The sequence below is a fragment of the Trifolium pratense genome, linkage group LG3, assembly GCF_020283565.1.
Source record: "Trifolium pratense cultivar HEN17-A07 linkage group LG3, ARS_RC_1.1, whole genome shotgun sequence".
Classification (NCBI taxonomy): Eukaryota; Viridiplantae; Streptophyta; class Magnoliopsida; order Fabales; family Fabaceae; genus Trifolium; species Trifolium pratense.
Genome location: NC_060061.1, coordinates 48,481,601 through 48,504,960, shown reverse-complemented (window position 1 = coordinate 48,504,960; position 23,360 = coordinate 48,481,601). Strand labels below are relative to the sequence as shown.

Genomic DNA, 23,360 nt, shown 5'->3' with positions numbered 1-23,360 from the left:
CTAAAAAGATGCATAATCTCACAAACACACAATGTAGTAATTTTTAACCAAAATATTCTTATTTTTATTACTTGTGGTATGACCTATTTATATAGGAAAAGAATTATCAACATTGATGACTTACAAGAAATGAAAAGACAGTAGGAATGTTCCTTTCTTGCATAAAGAAATATTCTTTGTACATCAAGCTTTGCATAAGAATACACAAATTTTTACCTACCATCTCTAACAGTCTAATGAAGGATGGATTTAGATGGATCATTTGGTGAATTAATATATGCACTACCACCAACTATGCTGGTATTTGATGATGAATTGTAATAACTTGATTCAAACCCAGCCGTTGAAACATCAGTCAGGATGCTGCTAACATCGTCAAATTTCCAGTCAGTCAAGTATCCGGGCCTTGATATTACAACACTCACTTCAACATCTCCTGAAAGCATTGCCACTACACGTGACATTGATGGCCGTAAGTTTGGTGATGTCTGAGTGCACAAAAGTCCTATTTTCACAACGCGTTGGACTTCTTCCGTGTTGAATTCTGATAGTCTAGCATCTATCAGATCATTTATACAGTTCTTTTCATGAAGCTGCCAAGCCTAAACAAAACAACAATAACATTCAGCTCTGTCTGAAAGCAATACAAAATTGAAATAGTCTGAATATTCAATGAAACTAAAGGTATTGTTACACATAATCATTCTCTCGTTTATATGGCAATCGATTGAGATAGCATGTCTGAATCAGAATATTCTCTCGTTTAGATAATCGTAAATGAAACAAAAGTATCATCATACATACCCATTCTAGAAGATACATCTTTTCTCCTTCCAAACTTGGATCGGAATTTGGCCTCCCACTAACTAACTCAAGAGCCACAACACCAAAGGAAAAAACATCCGCTTTCTCTGTGAGGTGTCCACGCATGGCATACTCCGGTGCAAGATATCCACTTCATGAGATTTAGAGTACATTGAAAATTTAGTAAAATTTGAAACATAATAAACACAAATCAAATCAAATATTGATAACATCATAAACTAATACAAGAGGATCGAGTGTTATTAATGGCTTACATCGTCCCAGCAACACGGGTGCTTATATGCGTTTTTTTATCGTCATATAATTTGGCCAAGCCAAAGTCAGATATTTTTGGGACAAGCTTAGAATCGAGTAGAATATTACTAGCTTTCACATCGCGGTGCACAATCCGGAGCCGTGACTCCTCATGTAAATATGTCAAACCTCTTGCAACACCCATACAAACATCATAGCGGGTTGACCAATTGAGTAATAAACCATTTCCTGTCCAAACAAGCCAACAATGTCCTTAATTATAAACAAGAGAAACGATCAAGCAAATAAGCATATACACGCAAACATAGTCATGGAAGAAAATTATTGCATCTCATACCAAACAATGCTTGATCAAGACTTTTATTTTCTAAATACTCGTAGACAAGAAGTCTTTTACTCCCTTCAATACAACATCCATATAATTTGACAAGATTACGGTGTTGCACAGCAGATATAGTAGCAATCTCAGCTACAAACTGGCTCTTTCCTTGATGGGATCCTATAGATAATTGTTTTACAGCCACTAATCTTCCATCATTAAGTGTCCCCTGCAACGACAAAAAGGAAAAAAATTATATATCATCATAACGAGCGGATTTAATTATAATATTAGACTAAAATGTTCCATACCAATAAAAAAATTAAATATAATTTCATCAACAAAATCGAACTATTATCAACGGCAGATGCAGTTCTTGGAGATAGGGAAAAGCTCTAGAAAGTATATCCTTATTAATTAACAACAATATTATAAATAAAAGATAAACAAAAATTAATTAACTAAAACAATCTACAATTAACTTATGTGAGCGACAACGATAATCATCCATAAAATTGGGTTTTTATAAAAATAACTCGGTCCGAGCTCAGAAAGCCCAAACGGGTGGAACCAGCACAATGGATTTATGATCCTGCTCCAAAGAACATGATCTTGACCACAAAGCGCCATTCGACGATCTTCACAGGAATGCAGCATGGTTTCAGGGCTGGGGATCATAAGATTGTACGATCCTACGACCCAGCACAATGTTATCATGATTTCTTATACAGAGACAATAAAATATTCACCTTATAAACAGGTCCAAAACCCCCCTCTCCAAGTTTATTGTCACGATTGAAGTCGCTAGTAGCATTTTTTAACTCATAATAGCTGAAAGTGTTTGGCATCGTATCAATGCCTACAAGCTCTGAAAAAATTGAACACAAACATAGTTTAGAATGCAATGGATTAAGATAAGAAATCAAACATCATAAAAGCACATACATATTATACAATCATTTCTTTCTGCTACAAACACCTAAACACCTAAATATAAAGAATATTTTCTGCTAAAAGTGAATATTTGACTTGCCATTATACAAAAGCATATATAAGACATCTCCCCAAGATTTAAAAATTTATCATGCAAATATATACTATACTACTTATAATCTAAATAAAATCTAAAAAACTGCAAGAAGGCAATTAAATTAACCAGGCAAAAAAACTATAAATGTATTGATAAAATTTTGTTACCATCATCGTCGTCATATTGTTTTCTTCTCCGAATGATATAGAAAATGACCAAAACTGCTAGTAAGCCAATAACTCCAACACCCACAACAATTCCAATGATTAGACCCACACTATTCTTTTTACTGCTGGAACTGGGAGGTTCATTGCTGACAGTAGGTACGAAATCTATACAGGTACAAATTGAATTACAAATTTAAATATTTTCCAAAGAAAAGATTATATGCTGTGATAAGTCAACACTTTAAATGCATAATTTTTTTTTGCACTTTTACCTGGGGTAGCACTAATGGCTTGAATCAAGGGCCCATAAGTAATTTGGCCAGGGCCAGGTATAGCCAAAGTCCCTTTTCCGGCCCAAAAGAGATGGACCTCAAGATAGTTTTCTTTCACTTCAGACCTAAATTGCTTTTGAACAGCTCTGAAAGACACACCTCCAGCTTCTTTTTGTATGTCAAAATCCTTCAAAACAGGAGTCCCCTGAAATTTAAAACATAAAATATGAAAACTAGACAATGTGAAGATTCCCTTAGCCACATAAGAACTACATTGAATATATCTCTAGTCAATGTGATATTTCAACAACATAAGTACCTGGATATAAATATCAAAGACTCGTCTCCCGAGGCTTTTCCATGTGGTAGAAGTAGAATCTAGAATATCTGTTTCTGCAAATTGGAGGGTAATGTTGTAAAAACCATTTTCTAGCCCCAGACCGTAATATCTTAATGATGATGCAGAGAGCCGGGCAGTTTTAAAAAGCTCTGAGTTCACAGTACGAGTGAACTGATTTGTAATAGAATTTTTGAACAGACGAGGATCGCTACTCCCATAAAACATTCCAACATTACTAACAGCCCATCTATTTGTATCAGTAACAAAGTATGTAGCAGGACCAAGTGTCTCATTGTCCGTTTGATACACAATTCCATCTGTAGTTGTAATTTGTGGACCACCGCACTTGATCGCAAAGTCAGAATCTGCACCATAGATTATATATTGATCAATGGTCGAAAATGTGTTTTAATTCACATAATTAACTCCAGTCTCAATTAAACCATATATGTATATTTAGACAAGTCAAACGAACGTTAAGGCCATTGATGAAAAAGATTTGTAGCACAAATATTAATGCTCTTTGTATTTGTATCAGTTTATGCATTTTCTAGAGTTGTATTTCTTTTGTTGAGCAGTAATTTTTGCTATTTCCTCCTCAAAATCAATCTTATGTTTGGTATAAAAACAGTTGCTAGCATAATTCTAACAAGAAAACTAGCTTATAATCACTCTTACATCTTGCAGCACCACGATTGCATGGAAAATTTTTCTGGAGACAGTTGAGCCCAGTAGGCAAACCACTACAAAACAAAAGTTATGTTTCATACCATGAAATTCATACGGCTTTAAACAAAATGATATTTAATATCATCAACATAAAATATGTCAACTATTTTGATACAATTTTTGGTCAAGATGAAGAATAGTTAGTTAGTAGTATAATTAAAGGGTGCAACCAGTCTTTCAATTTTGACTGTAAGTTCAAAAGTTTTAAAAAAAATATTGAAACAATCAACATTGAAGCATCTGTATAAAAGTTACCTGGTATTTGAATTTACTATTGTCAAGTTATTGGCAACTACGTTCCTGCATATTATACCCAAAAAATATTAACTAGTTTCACACACATAATAGTTTATAGATATTTTTTTATGAAAGTTGAAATCATAAATAGATTTGTTGCAAATAATAGTTTATAAAATTTAGTTGACAATTAAAAGCAGATAGAGACATGCATGGTTTTATTATTTTAGGGAAAAGAACTAAAGAAAAATGTTTAAGAAATGAAAATAACTGACTAAAATTGAATCTGAGAAACCGTGATGTATAACAATTGGAGGATTAACGCATTGAACAGATAGGATGCAAACTAGTTGAATCTTTGGAAAATTAATATGCAAATGGAGGAAGAAAACGACCATGAAACTTACAGTTGTAAACTTGGCTCGTTTGTCCAAGAAGGGAGGATTCCTGATAGATCATTGTATGACAAGTCTCTGCAAGCGTGTTAAATCAAACTAACTGAAGGACAGATAATGAAGATTGTAGATTTAAAATTTAAATCAATATGTTGGCGATTTTCAAAACACCAACATATATGATCCATAGCTTGTCTTTCTACTCACATGTTGTTAAGAAATGAACTTTTCCGCTGAGGGAGAGTGCCACTAAGTGTGTTATTTCCAAGAAACCTGAAATTTGATAAAACCAAAACATCATTTACACTACATATGATAGCATATCACCAAATGGATATATAATTACTTAGGAAATGGAATATTACAAGGAAGTGAGTGAACTCAAATTGAAAATTGATCCAGGTATTTGTCCTGAGATTTTATTGAAGCTTAAGTCCCTGCAAGAACGAGCATGAATATATGATCATCCCACTTTGTGTTTCAACACAAATATAACACTTAGATGATTGTTTTCATTTTTGCAAACAAAAAACAAATTATAAGTATAGGCAAACAAAAAACAAAGTTGAATATTTATATAAGTGTACAACAAAAGGAAAATAGTGATACTGAAAAAGATGAGTGGATGTTAAAGTGAAGTTTATGGCTAACCAGTAATGAACATGTTAAGCTCAGATCAGAAATAACTTAGCTTTTAAATATCCCATATTTGTTTTAAAAACATTGATGCTTTAATTTAAGAATTAAGATATCCCTTGAACATGTTCTGATGTGAAACAACTTTTACCTAATTGGTTCAAATGCGTCTAAATTGAAACACAAACAAGTGATACTCACAGTAGGGTCAAATTTTGAAATTCTCCTATGGTGGAAGGAATTGAACCAGAAATATTGTTATTTCTCAATTCTCTGCAACAATTGTAACCAAATTATTAGATTAAATTTACACTAAAAAGGACAATTTAAGATTTCATTCTACTTGGGAGACTATTAGACATGATAATTAGCAGAGTTACATCCTTACAAGATTTGTATAGACTTCATGTTCCTTATTACATTCAACGTACCATTAGATAAACCACTTATTCTCCTGCATTTATGTCACATATGATATATTAGCTTTCATAAATCAACATCAACCATACAAGAAATTATTAACAAAACTCACAATTCTGACAAAGAAGTCAAATTGGAAAATGATGAGGGTATTGGACCTTCAAAAGAATTACCCTGAAACCTCCTATGAAACCATACACCAATTCACAGAAACAGTTAGTGAACATTTGAAGAACAAAATATGAAATTAAACTAAGAAGAAAATAAGTTAAATTGGTAAGATTGTCTTACAAGTTTTGAAGCTTAGACCAACCTCCTATGAAGTCGGGTATTCTACCAGTGAGATTATTGTCTGAAGCATATCTGAAATTAGCAGAAAAACCATTTTTACCATTAGAGTTCTAGTTTTTTAATCTATTATCATATAAGGTAGAAGGGATTAGCAATATCTTACAATAGCAACATATTCTTAAGGCTTGCAAATGTCTGTGGAATTGGACCACTGATTCCAGAACTATCCATGTAGCTACAAGGAAATATTCTTGGAAATTTAAACCTCTTGAAATCACTATTATTCTAATACCTGAGCTCGGTACATCACCGGCCTGGTATCAAAACAACTTCAGCAAGAACAACTTTAAACTCCAATTAATTTATTTTTTAAAAATATTCAAATTAAGACTAAAGAAGTACTTACAATGATTGTAGATTTACCAGCTTCCCAAGTTCAGATGGCAAAGACCCTGATAACTTGTTACCCCCAAAAGCCCTGGAAATTTAGAGGATTACAAATCTGAATTGTCATCAACAAAAAAAATTGCATGCACATTGTGTAGTAAAAACAAAAACATCTTAGAATAAGGTAAGTTAATTTGGATTATTTTCTAACATATGGAAGTTCTCAAAAAAGACTATCATTCATGACTTGCGAAAAAGTCCTTATAAATTTTTTATGGAAAAGCTAAATAAAGAGCCTCTGAAAAAACTAAAGCATATATTCTAATTTAAACTCATACAATAAGCTAGTATTAATTAAAAGACTCATAGTTATAGAGAGACACTTTTAAAATTTCTTCTTTCATAAGTAAATTAGAAGTTTATCAAAATTGACTCTTGAAGTTATATTATTATATATGGTCATGACAGTTATCTATTCAAACCCATGAAGCATGGATACTCCTCGGATTAGGCGTGTACCGGTGTCGGACACGCGTCGATGTCGGACACCGACACGACACCGACACTTATAATTACATTGAATTGTGTCATTTTCTCAAATTATTATCGGTGTCAGTGTCCGTATCCGTGCTTCACAGGTTCAAACACATATCAATTGTCATAAGACTTAAAAAACAACATCATCTCCTAAGACATCATCTACAAGAGTAAAAATATCATTATAAAAACAAATAACTTTTAAATAGCATAACTTACAATGAAACCAGCTGAGTAAGATTTCCCAATTCCTTTGGAAGCTCTCCTGACAAAGCATTGATGCCAAAGCTTCTAAATATATTAAAGATAAATATTAGAAAATTATATTCCTAACATTAAATTAAATATACACATTTTCATGAACATGAGTAAATTGCTTTACATGTATTGCATACGAGTCAGATTTCCAATCGCGGGAGGTATAGACCCTGTCAAGTAATTTTGGCCAAGGTTCCTGCTCTCAATTTAAGGAAACTTAGCAAGTTAGCATAGCTAAAAGATATTCGGTACTTGGTTCATATATTACTATTAATAGCGACGAGAGTAAGGACCTTTTTACAACCGCCTCAGATTCATCTCGACGGCTGCATGAAGATCAGACTACCCATATTTTGAGTTGTATTTAAAGTTGATTTAATCAGGTCAAAATGTAAGTCATCTAAACTTCACTCATCGGCTGCGATTTTGAATTAATTGATATTGTAAAATTGATTGTACTTACACAAATTCTACTTAGGCGCTGTTTGGGAAGGCCGATAAGCTAGCTTATAGCTTTTAGCTTATAAGCTAAAAAGCACTGTTTGGTAAAAGTTTTTAAACAGAGCTTATAGCTTATTTTACTAGCTTATAGCTTATTTTTCAAACGCTATTTCAAGTAGCTTATGAGCTTATAGCTTATAATTTTTTCTTCCAATTTTACCCCTATCATCTTATTTGAAAAAAATTAAATATTAATTAAACATATCTTTTTTATGTCATTTCCTACTTATAAGCTAGTTCAACAGTTAATTTTACCAAACACTACAAATTCAATTAGCTAGCTTATTTGCTATAAACTAAAAGCTAGCTTATAAGCTATCCGCTATAAGCTCATCTGCTATAAGCTAGCTTATCAGCTATCCGCTATTTCTTACCAAACAAAGCCTTTGAAGGAAAAAAAATTCTACTCTATAACAATCAAACATGTCAAAATGAATTATACATCTCCAAAATGAATTTTGAGTGGTCGAAACATGGAATAAATTACGGTATTGGTATAGTTAATATTGAAAAATGTGGAAGAAAACATACAATAAGGTGAGATGATTTAGAGTCCATAACTCAGGTGGAATTTCACTAACCACGTCCAATGCAGACACTTTCCTGTTACATTTCAGATTCAGATAGATAGTATTAAACATAGTACTATAAAGTAAAGAAAGTAATTGAGATAGAGAGAAAGAGAAATATATACAGTGAGGTAATGTGGCAAGTAGTTTGATTGTTGAAGGAACAATCGCATTTGATGAAAGGGTTATAAATATTATCTCCAATGGAAGTGATGGTATCAATGGCTTTTCCGCTACAAATCTCACCACTTATGTTCCATGAAGTTTTATCTGCTGATATTCTCCATTTCCTAAATATTGAATTTATAACTCCAGCTACATCAAAAAAACTCCAGCTACATCAGTCAATATACGGCGGTGAGAATGAGTTTCACTACCACACTTATGTCAACACAGGTATATCAACGTAAATTTTGATGATTAATATTTTTAATCGTTTATTAGTAAAAATTATTTTATTTTTTTGAAAAATTATTAGTAAAAATTATAAAAACTTGGTATTTTGAAAATACTCATCAAAACAAATCAAACAAGATCTTATATGTTAATATTTATATCTATATATTATTAAAAAAATATAGTCGAAGCAAGATAAGTTAATAGTGTCATTTAGTAAAGTAGCTCTTATAAAATGCGACAGAGAGAGTACATAGAGAGGATAATTCTGTAACTAAAAAATTGAGTTGTGTCGGTTCAACAATTTTTTTGTGTGAAGTAGTTTATTGACTATAAAATTCACCTCAAAGATGAATAAGTGAAATGTTTGAGGTTCAAATATGTTTTGTCTTCGAGAGCTTAACTCAGTTGGTTGAAACATCGCATATATTATTCATAAGGTGGATTTTGAATCTCTGACACTCTACTTATTCATTTTTAAGGTGAAATTTCTAGCTACTAGGCTAATAGACAAAAAAATTAAATATGTTTTTTATCTCTATAAAATAGTGACATTTTAAATTTAGTCTTTCCTTAGTTTTTATTAAATTTTTAATTCCTAAAAAATTATCATGCACTCAATTTTGATCTCTCTTGTTAGGAAAACTTATATATTTGAATGATTATTTCGTAGGTATGTTTAAAAAAACAAAATCATCTAAAAAAAGAAAACAAAATATTTGAGTTATGAATCATAATTTTTATTACTTTTATTTTGAATCGTTGTCATTTTAAAAATTCATATTTAAATACATATCATGTCAAAAAATGATAAATAAAAGTGAAGTTCAATTATTTAGTATTGTAAATTTCCATTTGCATAAGCTTATTGTTAATCCGTCAAAAAAAAATGTTTATTGTTAAATATGGTGAAGAGAATACTAAACTTTTAATATTCCCTCTATCTCTAATTTTTTATTTTTTTATCTTTTTATTTTTGTCCCAAAATTTTAGTTCTTTTAAAAAACCAAAGTACAGTTAATGATATTTTACTATTTGTTCCATTATAAAAACTAAAAATATTTATTAAATTAATTTTTTTATAATAAAAAGTAAGAGTAAAAATAACATAACATTTCAATATTTATTATTTCTTAATCTATATACGAAATTCTAAAATGACCAAAGATTTAAGACACATAGAATATATGTTTCATGCTTAAATTTAACAATGTCAAATTTTTTATGCTAATAAATTTTGGCCACACCAACAAAAAAATCTTAGATTCACCTTTGCCTATCCATATAATGTGATGTTCTTGACAATTAAAATAAACTTATAAAAAAAATATACTCTCTAGTCTCTACTTTTTCTTTTGTCTCAGATAAAGTGGTAATCCACTGAAATTAAACTCAAATATAATTGTAAGATCCTGAGTTCGAACAATTTCAGCATTTTGTCGAGTGAGCTAAGAACAATGTACTCTCTACTTTTAAATATAAACAAAAAATAACTTTTTAGAATTTCCGGTTTCAAATGTACACAAAAAATAATATTCTCTAGTCTCTAGTTGTATTTCTCAATATAACATGCATAATATCACGACCCTACTTATTTTGGATTCTTTATATCATGACCCTTAAATAAAAATCATACTATCTCTTCCTGACCAAAGAAAAATAAAATCATACTATCTCTTTAATTATTAATCAAATTTCGTAAAATTATTGAAGTTACACAAACACGCTTGGGCAACTGGATAAGGTAAGTCAACCATTGTGACGTTGTAATTCTGCTTCTGCATCATGAATTAATCAGCTTCTGTATATATGTTAACAACAGCTTTTTGAAAGTCTATTTTTAAATTAAGAACTTTTTTAAGAGATTTTTAAATTAGGAACTTCACTCATACTGAAAGAAGAAAAAAAAAAAAAAAAAGAATAAAAGACAGCTAGAGTGTAGTTATGTAGAAGTATGGGAAAGAAATATAGAAAATTAAGATTTTGAGAAATCGCTTACCCTCATAAGGATCTGTAGTAGCAGTTTGAGGTTGTGCTTGTGTAAAGTTAAACAAACTGGTGAAGACACAAAGAGCAATAACAACAAGTGCTGAACACAAAATACATTGCCTCATTATGGATATGAACCCTCTCTCTCACACAATACAACAATAATCTTTTTATTTTTTAAGTAAGCAAATACCAATGTAAATGAGCATGTGGTTTTATACATTAAATACTAAATTGCAGAGTCAAACTTTTTTATTTATTTAAAATAAAGGATTCAAATAAAAAGTTCAAATTGCAGAGTCTAACTTGGCGGCTCTAACCGGTAAATTCATCCCTATTGTAATTTTTTTTTATATTATATAGTTAATTCATAGCATACATATCTTATTTGTATCACTCTCATTGCCAATCTCATTTTGTGTTGGTGGTAGTATGCAAAACTTTCTAATAGGGATTTTTAAGTGAGTTTCATAGTATAATAATTTGTATCTTAATTTTTTTTATCACCGAAACAACCATGATGTCATAGGATGAATATCTAAAAAATATTCAAGTATCTTATTGAAAGTACTGTATCATCAATTTAATATCGCTTATTAGTGAATCATATTAAATATTTCTTTTATATATATATATATATATATATATGAGTTGCGTAATTTTGTATCATTGAAGGAAAAAACAAAATGTATGGATTGCAAAAATATTATTTGACAGGACAACTTGTTAATAATGTATAAAACTCAATATTTCAGTATAACCATTGGAAATATTCTAACATATTTTGGGGGTAATCAGCAACGAGATCTCCAAGCAATTGTAGATCAAAGTGAAAGATGAAATTAAGATATTCTGATCCGGGGTAATCAGCAAATATTAATGCTAAAATAATCTAACGCGTTAATTTCAGACAATTTATATCTAACGGTTAGAATTTATTGTTTGAAACTTCTTTTTTTTTAATTTTGGTAAATGTCCAATAAGGGCTTTTTAATTTTGGTAAATGTCCGATAAGGGCTGCTATTGTAATTTAATAGTAATTATTTAGAAAATAATAATTCATTCGCAACTTTTGTGACTAGTTCAAGAGATTTATTTTCAGACAATATTTAGTTCACACGGGTCAAATTGGGCAAATAGCAATAAAGAAATTCCCATGTCACCTTAGTTCCAAATTCTAGAAAATAGGATGCAATCAAAACAAAAAGTATACTGTATTGAATTAATCAATTTCATAGAGTAAGTTAGTAATCTACTCCAAATTATATATTGAAAGTTTCTTTTAGTGTCCTATGAGTTTTTTCGAGCGACTTATTTTTCCTCATCTGCTACTTAAGTAGCGGATATTAGAAAAATGAAAAATTTGAAAAGAAAAAAAAACACTCTATGTAATCCATGAAATAAATGCATGACATCAACAATTTTAACATTCTCTTCATATTTTCTTCAAAAAGAATATCTCTTCATATTCTTTAATCCATGAAATAACTTTTCCCCTCTATTTCATTATTTTTCCACACAAAAATTGAACTAGACCTATCCATACTTTCTTTATCACTTGAAAAATCTCAAGAGGATTTCTTTTCCTGTTCTCTTTTCTTCATCATTTTCATCAAATGCTATTGAAACAAAAATTACATCATTTTTATTTTTCTACATTTTGTCTTGAAAAGGAGTGGACCTGAACCATTTCTTCATCATTTTAAATTTTTGTTTTCTGTCGTGAGGATACTTGCAACCTATTCTCTGTGCTTGGAGAAACTGTGCAGCTATTGAGGTTCAAATTCTCACACCTGACTTCATTAGGTGGGAGCAGTCAAGGAAGCATTGGAAGGAATCCATGTATAGATGATTAATCCCATGATGAGAATGATGGCTCCAGCAAGAAAGCCTGCTGGAAGGGACGAGGCAACACCAAGGTATGGAAGTGGTAGCGTGAACACGTAGATTGATATTGGGACTGCCAAGAAACCAAGAAACTTTCTATATCACTTGAGAAATCTCAAGAGGATTATAATAAGATTGTAATTTTAAAAAAAATGGAAGAAAAGGGAAAACACTACTACAATCATATTTCTGAAAATTTCCCCCTCAAACTTCAGATACAAATATCATTTCAGAAATTTTATAAATAAACAAGGACAAACAATAGGTTGTCCACCCCCCGGACCCGTTAAACCTGTTTGTTCATTTTCTATACTCATTCATTTTGCGCAGAATAATTCAATGGCTCATTGCCCAAAATTTGTTTAAAGAAAAGTACTCCTAAATCTAATGCTAATCTCATACCCCAGAAAGAAAAAGGAATCAACTAGTATCATTATTTCCGTCCCATTAAAACAATACCCGTAATCCTGGATTTCACAAATTTAACATAAATCTTCAAACTTTTTGATTATGCATGAGCACTCATTGATGTTTTATGAATAATTTCCCCATCAAATATTGTTTTTTTTTTGGTACACGCCATCAAATATTGTTATCCTTTGAGAAAAACAAATTTAATACCTGCTAATGTGGTCGCTAGACAAGAGACAACAGCTGAAGAGATCTTGAGGAGATGAAGCAATGAGATGTTGAAGCCCATGTTTACAATAATAAACAGCAAGGGCAGCAGGGGAGCTCCATCACATCCTGGAAACAAAAAACAAATGCAAAGTTAATCTCTGCAGTTTTTTATCACAAGAATTACCACAAAAGAAAATTAGGATTTGAACCCTTTTTCTTGAAGTAAAGAATCGGAAACTGTTAAGAATGGCCGGTTAAAAGTTTATGGGTGATTTTATTTTATTAATTTCTAATAACAAATTCTAGTATTTAAAGATTGCTAGTATGATTTGAAAGTTATGCAGCAGTTTTCATTTCATAGTCTTGTTAGAAAATATTTTCCTAATTCCAACAAGTGGTAATTTGAGCTTTATTGTTCTTGAGAGATGGAATGTTGAGAGAGTGCACTCTGATATCTTATCCATAACATTGGGATTAGAATTATCACTTGTGGGGAATCAGAGTGGAGGCTGATTATTGATTGGTTCATTACCAGAAAATCCAACATTTGCAAAATTCAGAATTATAAGGAGAAAATTGAGTGAAAATCGAAGGAAAAGTCTTGTTTGTTTTTACCGTTTCTCATGCCATCTTTACCAGAATCATGACTCTGAATTCAGCAAAATCAATTTGGGAAATGAAAAAGTCAATGGGATGCAGGTGCTGAATTTGATCAATGTTTGAGAAGAAACATGTGAAGGTGTCAAAAACAATCAAGAGACTAGGTCATTTCAACCATGTTGCACTACTGGAAGATAAAAAGCATAGTTTTGTAGAAGCATGGTGTGGCCATAAACGTTTTGTCCAAAACATTCGAAGTTTTTGGATGTATTTGTTTTATTTTAGATATGTGCCAAAGAAGAAAAGAGATAAGTTAGGGATTCGGTTGTACTCCTTCATTAGTATAAATAAACACATTAAGGGTAGATCTAGGTCTAGGTCATTTTCATTTAGGTTTCGTTAACCACCTCAAGCATATCAGTGGGTAGATCTAGGTCAAAAAGAATTCTTGATGAACTCGATACGAAGCTAAGCAACACATTTGATAACCTAAGATATTTTGGTTATCACCTTCTATAAAAAATTACAATACGGAAAAGAAAATAAAGCTTACCACTAGACAGCGTCCCAACATTCAGAAAGCAGGCTGCACCATCTTTAAGGTAGTTTGGCAGTTGACTGAAAGGGATGCCCCATAGTTTTGATAAGAAGGGGAGGAGGAGGCATATAAACAGTGCCTACACTAAACATTTATTCATTTAGAAGTGTGCATTAGTATTTATGTTGTAATTCAAAAGACACAAATTTCATGACAGATTGCTGGATACCTACTTGAAAAGCAGATCCGAAGGAATTGACAACAAACAAATCCAAAGAACCTCCCTGTTTAAGATGATATTGAATGTGGATGATTAATATATTACATTATATGAAAGTAAAAGCTACACTATTTCACAAGTTTAAATAGAAATACTTTAGCAGCATCTATTAGAAAAGCATGTTTAACTGACAACATAAATGAGTCTATAAGGTATTACTTGTTTGAAGCTTTTAAAAATGGGTCATGCTAAGTTATCTAAAAATAAATAAATTCTGTGTTGGAAAAAACAATTTTTAAACTTGAATGCATGAATTCCAAGAGAATGTTTCTATATTATATTATTTAGTTTATTTATGGAAAATGCTAATGAGTGCCCCCAGGACACTCTTTAAGCATTCTATTTAAAGAAATTATTTATTCAAAAATTTAAAAATTTCATAAAAAGTTACTATTTAAGATGCTTAAAGAGTGCCCCGGGGGCACTCGTGTTAGCAAGACCCTTAGTTTATTAACTTGTGCCTTATGCCACATGTTAGCATTTTCATTCAAAAATTTAACCAAACATTTGCTCTCAGTTTTGTGCCGGTTATACTTAATTTAGTAACATGATCATCAATAGTAATGTTAGAGGCAGATGTGTTACCAAGTGCACAGGCAGTAGGATTACTTCCGTAATATCAAACCTATGAAGTCGTAATTTAGTAATTTACACGTGCATATGGATAAAATAAAAATCATTAACATACCTTCAGTTTCCGGGTTGCATCCAAAAAGATTACCTCCTACATAGTATGGAAAGGCTACGAGTTAGGAACTTAGCATTGAGAAATATTTCAAATCTAGGAAAATTAAATATCATAAAATAGCTACCACCTTGAGCACAGTATCAGCTGCTTGGAATAAAAATGAAACCGTCATTAAAAGACTCCAAAATATACCAGCTTCCTGCAATGATTTCCCCGCACCAGATCCACTACATTAAGTAAACATAGGTACATAATCAGATGTACTCATACAGAATAAACAAAAAATTACACTTGAGATTTAGGTAAAGAAACTTGAGAAAGTACAGAGAGTGATGTGAATTGTTGAAATGCACTCATCAGGTTAGATAGAATTACTCCCTCTCCTTCTAATAAATGAACGAATTTGGCTCATACAACTTCACTTTTGCACCCACCTCCTCCGTCAGCCAATTCGTCCATGCCTTTCAACATTCCATCATATTTCTCAAATTATCACAAACTCGTTAACAGGCCGAGTCTGTTTCCGAGTGAGCAACAACGACTCAAAGGGGCATCTCAGTATGGCTGGTTGAAATCTTTCAATAAGGTTCAACTTGAGCCCTCCCCATACTGGTCTCGGATTGCAAGTCTCCCACCATTGGAACTAAATGAGTGCTTCCCCTTCCAACACTACCATCACAACTTGCATTTTCTCCTCCTTTTCTACTCCCTGTAATCAGAAATAACATTCCAGTTTATTCACCCAGTCATACACACCCTACCCATCAAATATGGATATTTGCAATTTCCTACATTTGTCGCTCATGGGATGATCCACCTTGAACTTTACCCTTTGACTTGACCCATTCTCCCACCACATCTGGCTCCCTTGGTTGTTTCTCCTTAAACCCCTCTCCACTTTCCAAATTTTCAAATCAAGTGCCTCCTAAAGCCCTCTTCCCCCTTTTTATTATCCTTAACTCTTCTCCTAACTAAATAACTGCAGTCAGTTAATTGTTGACGCTGTTACAGTTACACAAAGGGTCTAATTCCCTGTTTCCTTTCTATTTCTCTGACTATATATACCTTCCTAGTGGGAAGTCCCAACATATATCAATTATATTTCTATGAAAGACCGCAGGGAGATTAGATAAGAGGTGGTTGAATTGCTGACCCCTGAATTGAACAGTATTGGAGTCAAAAAATTGTTTGGATGGCAGCAGCAAAGTTCAGCAGGGAGGGTGGCGTGTAAAATTTATGGGCAGTTAAGGGTGCGTGAAAATACATGACTGTGAGACCGACACGGCTGAGGGGATGACAGATGACTACTTTGAACCTAGTGCAGAAAATCCAGGTTCAATGATTGGCAGACGACCAGATAGCAAGGATAGCAGTTGTAGTAACACTTACACTCCCTCTTTTATGGTCTTAAAACACAGATAGCAAGGGCATCGGTTATGATTTTTGTTTTGAAGAAGGGTTTAATTAGGCCCAATGAATGCGTTTCTAATACCTAGAATTCGGTAGAGAAACTTGAGAAAATTTAAATACCAATAAAGTGATATGAATCGCTTGGAATGAACTCGGCCATTTAGGATTATATCTATAGTATTAAAAAATAATAAATATTAAGAGTTCCTAGAAAGCTAATGGTTCCAATCACAATGCTACTTGGAACAGTTACAAAGTCTGTACCAGCCACAACTACATTACAAAATACATGTATGTGGAATAAGATGTTAACTATTTTAAAAAACAAGCAAAAAAAAATTAAAAATATAATAAAAGTACTTAAGGGAAATGTAACTCGTCTAAGTCAAAACAAAACTGTTTTCAGACTTTATTTGAAAAATTATAAAAATTGAAGTAACACATGGACTAACCAATGAGATATATATCAGCAAAATTTTAACTTTGCTCTTCAGCACGAAATATGCCAATAAAATTAGAAGCATTAACTAGTTTTTTACGGTATTAACCCACATCGTCTTAAAGTCGCAAGTTAAAGAAAGATATCCAATGTCGATTTGACCAAAAAGATCCATAAAGAAACTAATAATTTTGTATTTGGGTGTAAATGTTTATGATCTTTCAGATCCATAGAGGAACAACATTGTAGACCATGTACTTTTGCCACTCACGTAACACAAACTCAAGGCAATATAATCTAACATCCATGAAATAAACATGTCTAACCTTGCTACAGTGGTAATTACACCGATGGCCACAAGAAAACATCCAACTAGTTGGTTGACTTTATATCTCCTCCCAAGAAAAATAGATGACAGAAGAATTTGCCACACAAGAAAAGTCTGCAATAAAATTGTAGGTGAAGTTATCTATCTTTATTTTACTTATCACGTGAAATGTTCGCAAGTTGCTTACAGATGAGCTAAATAATGTATAGAAACTAACCTAAGTTGGTTTAAGTCACAATCTTCGAACCAAAATTTAAATTTTAACCAATTTTGACTGTTAAGATCAGGATGGTTGGGTTATTTCATCATGTTCCAAGGAGATTGTTTTATATCTAGGACAACTTGACCAGTCATCAGGCAAAACATACATCCAAGGGCATTGGTCTTGTTTCTTTGGGTAGAAGGTACAAATGGCCAACTTATCACAGATGCCAAGTGGATCAACACTAGTGGTATTCTAGGAATTTTATGAAACAATAGACCTTACACAATGTAGTAACTAAATGTGGAGATTACACCAGTTGTAGCCAGGCTTATCTAATCCTCCAAAGTGTCACTGTCTTGCCGCCACCAGCCTCAAATTAGACGACTGTGTAGTATCTAGGATTGCACATATGATTGTAAATAATCAGGTAGTAGACGGAAGGAGCTTTTCGCAAAATAGTGTAGCTCCAGCGGATGTCCAAATCCATCTTTTGAACAATTATTGGACATAGGGTGTTAGGACTTGTTTTGTACCAAATCAAACTCGTGTAACACACACACATACACAAGGTGATGCATGTTTTCTATATGTTTGTTTGACTATGATGTGTGATTAATTTAACTAACCACACCTGTGTTTTTATTTATGAACAATATACACACCTATGACTTATGTTAATAGAGACAAAACATTACTTAGAATAAGGACATCACAATAATTGGCAGAGAGCAACCGAACGCTGATGACTTTTACCTGAGACAAGATTGGAATTGACGCGCCCGATAGCATTGCTGATACAACATTAAGAGAAACAAACAATTAAATGAAATTCAGACATTTACATATTTATAAACAAGTTGTACAATCCAATGATAGTACTATTGACTAATTTTCTGCTACAATATCTACGAGATAGGATAGAGGCGGTCACTCACTGGTCCGTCCAAGATTCTTCACAAATTAGAGTTGAAGGCAAACACCACACAATATTTAAAATGAAAATAAGAATCTTAAAAACCAATCAATTCTAATATTTAAAATATATGCTCAACTCATCCAGAAAAGCTAACTAAAACCGCGTAAAGCAAAAAACATTGGAATAAAAAAGTGTTCATAGTATAGAAATATTTAATGCTATACATTGCCAATACAGTACTGTGAAAGCATAAATTGCTAATGATATATTCTACTAAATGCAGCTTCTTTTTTTATTATAGTTAACCAAGTCTTTTGCGTTTACATTTCTGCCATTCAGGAAGAATAAAATGATTGAAGGGAGATTAGTAAATAAAGGAGCATTTTGATCATTGGAGATGCCACAAAATTTTATATTAAACAGAAAACGCAAATTAGGACAAGCTACCTCCTGCCGCCATTCCTGTAGCAGCACCCAGAGCTTCCAAGAGACCAACAATTAGAAATGGAGCTTTTGGCACTGATAACATCTCATCAGTGACAATGCCAGCACGGTGTCGGATATATAAAATGGAAAAGTATACAATTACATATCTGAAAAAGAAAAATAAGAAAAAAAAAATATCAGTATAGTTAGTTATATAACCCCAAAAAGGGGGAGGGGGAACTCTCCTTTCTGCATTTTATGCTATTCAGCAACAGATTAAAAATATTATTAAAAAAAAAAAGTTCAAAATTGCAAGTAACTTATTAAGGATTTTTTTGTTTTAAGGTTATTGCTAAATAAAAAAAGTCAAACATAAAGTATTACTTGTATAAACTCAATTATTCTTGTTTTTCCGATGTCCTATTATACTTTTTCAATTATTCTTGTTTTTTATTTTTTTATTTTTTTTTAATAAATTATTCTAGTATATATTAGGATTTGGGTAGTACGATATAGGTCCTGGGTTCGATCCTCAGCTCATTGTAAATAAAAATATATATATATATATATATATATATATATATTAGGATCTAAATGTAGTCAATAAAAAAGGATCTAAATATTATAGTAGGTAAATAAATAATAAAATACAACAAAATTAAATAAATGTTTAAAAATGTTTTCACTTAATTTGATTGAAATTTTTTAAATAGGATTCAGGAGATATAAAAAATAGTAAATGTTAAGGTGGATAATGAAAAATATATAGAAGTACTGTAGTATAAGCCATGTTTCTTTTTTAAATTTGACTTGAAAAAATAGAATTACCAAAAATTTTGTATATGTACACTGGGAGAGAAAATTAGGCTAGCAAATAAACTTGTGGGATTAATTAAAGGGTAAATAGTGTTATACCCCCCTGCAAAATAGGCGAGTTTTGCGTTACCCCCTGCAAAATATTTTTTTGAGATTACCCCCCTGCAATGTCAAGATTCTTTGCGTTACCCCCCTGGCTTAACAAGTGGGCATATGACATGGAAGAATCTTGACGTGGCATGACACGTGGAAATTAATTTATTTTTTATTTATTTTTAATTGCCAACTCATTAATTAATGTGGGGTTTTAATTAAAAAAATGAAAAAAAAAAACTTAAAAGTTGTTATATTTTTATGAACTTACTTAAAAAAAAGTTTTGTTTTTTTTTTTGACTAAAAGTTGTTATTATATATATAAAAAAAATTCTTATATATATATATATAATAACTAATAATAGAGTAACCAAAAAAAAAAAAACGAAGATGAAAAAAAACTAATAATAATAATAGTAACCAAAAAATTAATAATAATAATAATAATAACTAATATTATTATTAGTTAAAATATGTGATTGCAGTTTTTTTTTTGGTTATATTAGTTAAAATATGTGACTGCAGTTTTTTTTTTTTTTGATTACTCTATTATTATTATTATTATTATTATTATTAGTTTTTTGGTTACTATTATTATTATTATTATATATTATTATTATATATTATTATATATTATTATTATTATTACTATTATTATATATTACTATTATTATTACTGTTATTATATATTATTATTATTATTATTAGTTTTTTTGTTACTATTATTATTATTAGTTTTTTTTCATCTTCATTTTTTTTTGGTTACTCTATTTTTAGTTATTATATATATATATATATATATATGATTTTTTTTTTATATATAATAACAACTTTTAGTCAAAAAAAAAACAAAACTTTCTTTTAAGTAAGTTCATAAAAATATAACAACTTTTAAGTTTTTTTTTTTCATTTTTTTAATTAAAAACCCACATTAATTAATGAGTTGGCAATTAAAAATAAATAAAAAATAAATTAATTTCCACGTGTCATGCCACGTCAAGATTCTTCCATGTCATATGCCCACTTGTTAAGCCAGGGGGGTAACGCAAAGAATCTTGACATTGCAGGGGGTAATCTCAAAAAAATATTTTGCAGGGGGTAACGCAAAACTCGTCTATTTTGCAGGGGGTATAACACTATTTACCCTTAATTAAATCCAACTTGTGAATAATCAATGCAGAAAAAGGTGTTACATTAATAATTAAACATGATTATTTGACAAAATCGTAGTACTTACTTGACAAAATCTTAAATATATATAATTAATTATTAATTATATGCAACCTCTCATCGCAAAAAAATTAAGAGTACGGGATGAATCTACACACTGCGCAAGAAAATCAAACATCACAGTCAACAATATCATTAACAAAAGTTAAATCAAAGCTTAAAAAATCCAAAAAACTAATCAATCAATTTTACTATGCGACAATTTATCACATTCATTCATCCAAATTTCATATTCCATTCAAAATCTAACAAAAAATAAATCCAAAAGTAGTGAAAAGCAACGCATTACCCAAAAGTTGCAAGCTGAGCTAAGAAAAATGGATACTGCTTCAAAGGAACCAACGCCAATTTATACAGCACCCTATTTCCGACTCCCATCACCACCACCGCCGCCGCAGCAACCACCACTTTAGCCTTCTGATTCACATCTTTTCCACTGTTATCCTCCGCCAACGAGTGTAGCATCTCCTTCTCATCCTCCTCGATGAAATCCGATCTCTCCGCTGCGTCACTGTGTCCAGTCGCATCTACCACCGGATTCCATAACCGTCGCCGTAGCTGTAGAGAAAGTCCCCGGCGCTGAGGTGAATAGCCGTAGTGGATTCCGTTAATCGCGGTGGAGTTCGTTGGTTGGAGTAAGCGGAACTGACCGGAAAGTGAGGCGGTGCCGGCGGTAGGTAACCGCCGGCAGAATGACGTCATAGGGAGAAGGAATGTTGTTAGTGGGGAAATTTAAAATTCGAATATGGAGAGAAATGGGAGATGTGAATCATGTGATGAGTGTTTCTCACATGGTGAAAGCGAATAGACTTGTATAAAAACAGAAAAAAGTTGAAGTTCCAAAGAAAAAACTTTTTTTTTTTTTTTTTGACGCAAAGAAAAAACAAATTAAATATTAAATAATATTACAATTTTCAATTTTTATAAAGATATAATGTCTGTGTCAAAAAAATAAAGAAATAATGTCAATTTAGCTTCGTAAAAAAAAATGTCAATTTAGTGTCACAACTTATTTCTTATTTTGTTTGTTTCTCATTCATATGTAATTATTTTATATTGTATTTTTATTAGTATATTAGAACGATCAAATTTACAAATCAAAAACATGGTTATGTAACTTTTTTTTTCTTTATGCTATGATGACAAAAAAAATAAAAAATCCTCTCATTGGTTACTTCAAAAACCACTAAATCCCTCTCACAATATTATAAAGGTGCTCCTTTCTTTATGCACCTTTTTGCAAAATATATATATATAATAAAAAAAGTGATGGATGAATAAAAGAAGAAAGATGCTAAACAGTCTGAATATTAGTTTTTCATGTACTAGTTAAAATATTAATAAAAAAAATTATCTTCAAATTTGTATTTTTTATAGTACGTTTTTTTGTTTGATTTTGGGGTGGAGAGGGAGAATATAAAATGGAGAGGATATATCTATCTATCTATGAATCTATATGTCAAATGAATTGAGTTTTCCGCTCATGGACTATCTATTTCTAATACCGAATTCAATATCTTAAAAATATAAAATTTTATCTTTCTAACATTAATTTTATGTTTAATTTCCCTTTTAGTATTGGTATTACTCTTGACCAAAAAAAAATATTGGTATTACTATGTTTAACTAAGTGCTCTGAATGCCCTGCTTAGCATGACATGTAAAATAAAATATAACACTTTCCGACTCTATATCAGTATATCACAATAAAAAATAAATAAATAATTTATTTTATTAAATTATTCATCTTAATTATTAGTGTATTTATGTTGTTATAAAGTGGAAAATAATAATTGATAAAAAAAAGTAGAGAATAATAATTAGAGTATTTGACGTATTCTAAAGTTTTTTTTTTACAATAATTTATCTTTAAATAAATAGTGACACATCTATTTTTTATGTGAAGTCAAAAGTCTCTCAAAAACACAACTCTAAGAATTAAAGTCAAATTATTTTTTTAGATGGAGTCGTGTTACCTGTTTACTTTATAACTTTATGTTAGTTAAGAATCATTTTAAGTCAAATAATTTGTGAAGAAATATGTTCATTAATTAATAGAATATAAATTTTTTCGTAAAATAATAGAATCTAAATTTGGCTATTAATAACAAAAATATTGCAATCTAGTCATTTTTATGATTTTAAATATAATTATATTTCATTTTTGCCTTTTTCAAATTATTTTGTAACAAATAAAAAAAAAACTATTGTTAACCTACACTTAAAATTATTATTATTATTATTATTATTATTATTATTATTATTATTATTATATAGTGAGATTCCTACGGAGCTCTCTCGTACATTCTTATAGAAATTGCTTATGTGTC

The 23,360-nt window shown here is 30.9% G+C and overlaps 2 protein-coding genes across 4 annotated transcripts; both read right to left on the bottom strand.

The window, feature by feature from the left end:
• Positions 1–40: 40 nt before the first annotated feature.
• Positions 41–10,914, bottom strand: LOC123913866 (probable LRR receptor-like serine/threonine-protein kinase At1g56140). Of its 3 annotated transcripts, XM_045964761.1 has the most exons (25): positions 10,564–10,752; positions 8,294–8,483; positions 8,131–8,202; positions 7,223–7,294; positions 7,060–7,131; positions 6,323–6,394; positions 6,080–6,151; positions 5,917–5,988; positions 5,738–5,809; positions 5,594–5,659; positions 5,407–5,478; positions 4,935–5,006; positions 4,777–4,842; positions 4,582–4,647; positions 4,193–4,237; positions 3,887–3,951; positions 3,188–3,573; positions 2,869–3,073; positions 2,597–2,761; positions 2,149–2,267; positions 1,418–1,628; positions 1,080–1,308; positions 805–955; positions 309–602; positions 41–269 (listed from the first exon to the last, which is right to left on the bottom strand). In XM_045964761.1, the coding sequence occupies exons 1-25, from the start codon at positions 10,676–10,678 to the stop codon at positions 234–236; spliced, it is 3,057 nt and encodes a 1,018-aa protein (XP_045820717.1). In that variant the 5' UTR covers positions 10,679–10,752; the 3' UTR covers positions 41–233. The 3 variants fall into 3 exon arrangements, with proteins under 3 accessions (XP_045820717.1, XP_045820716.1, XP_045820718.1); XM_045964760.1 differs by having other exon boundaries at positions 41–602; positions 10,564–10,914; XM_045964762.1 differs by having other exon boundaries at positions 41–602; positions 8,294–8,458; positions 10,564–10,683.
• A 1,110-nt stretch (positions 10,915–12,024) lies between these two features.
• LOC123916809 (protein CLT3, chloroplastic-like) lies at positions 12,025–21,843 on the bottom strand. The gene is made up of 10 exons (XM_045968352.1): positions 21,320–21,843; positions 18,913–19,058; positions 18,303–18,340; positions 17,343–17,458; positions 15,295–15,394; positions 15,168–15,203; positions 14,433–14,483; positions 14,215–14,338; positions 13,062–13,187; positions 12,025–12,513 (listed from the first exon to the last, which is right to left on the bottom strand). Exons 1-10 carry the CDS (start codon positions 21,730–21,732, stop codon positions 12,356–12,358), a joined length of 1,308 nt encoding a protein of 435 aa, XP_045824308.1. The 5' UTR covers positions 21,733–21,843; the 3' UTR covers positions 12,025–12,355.
• Between the last annotated feature and the right edge of the window lie 1,517 nt (positions 21,844–23,360).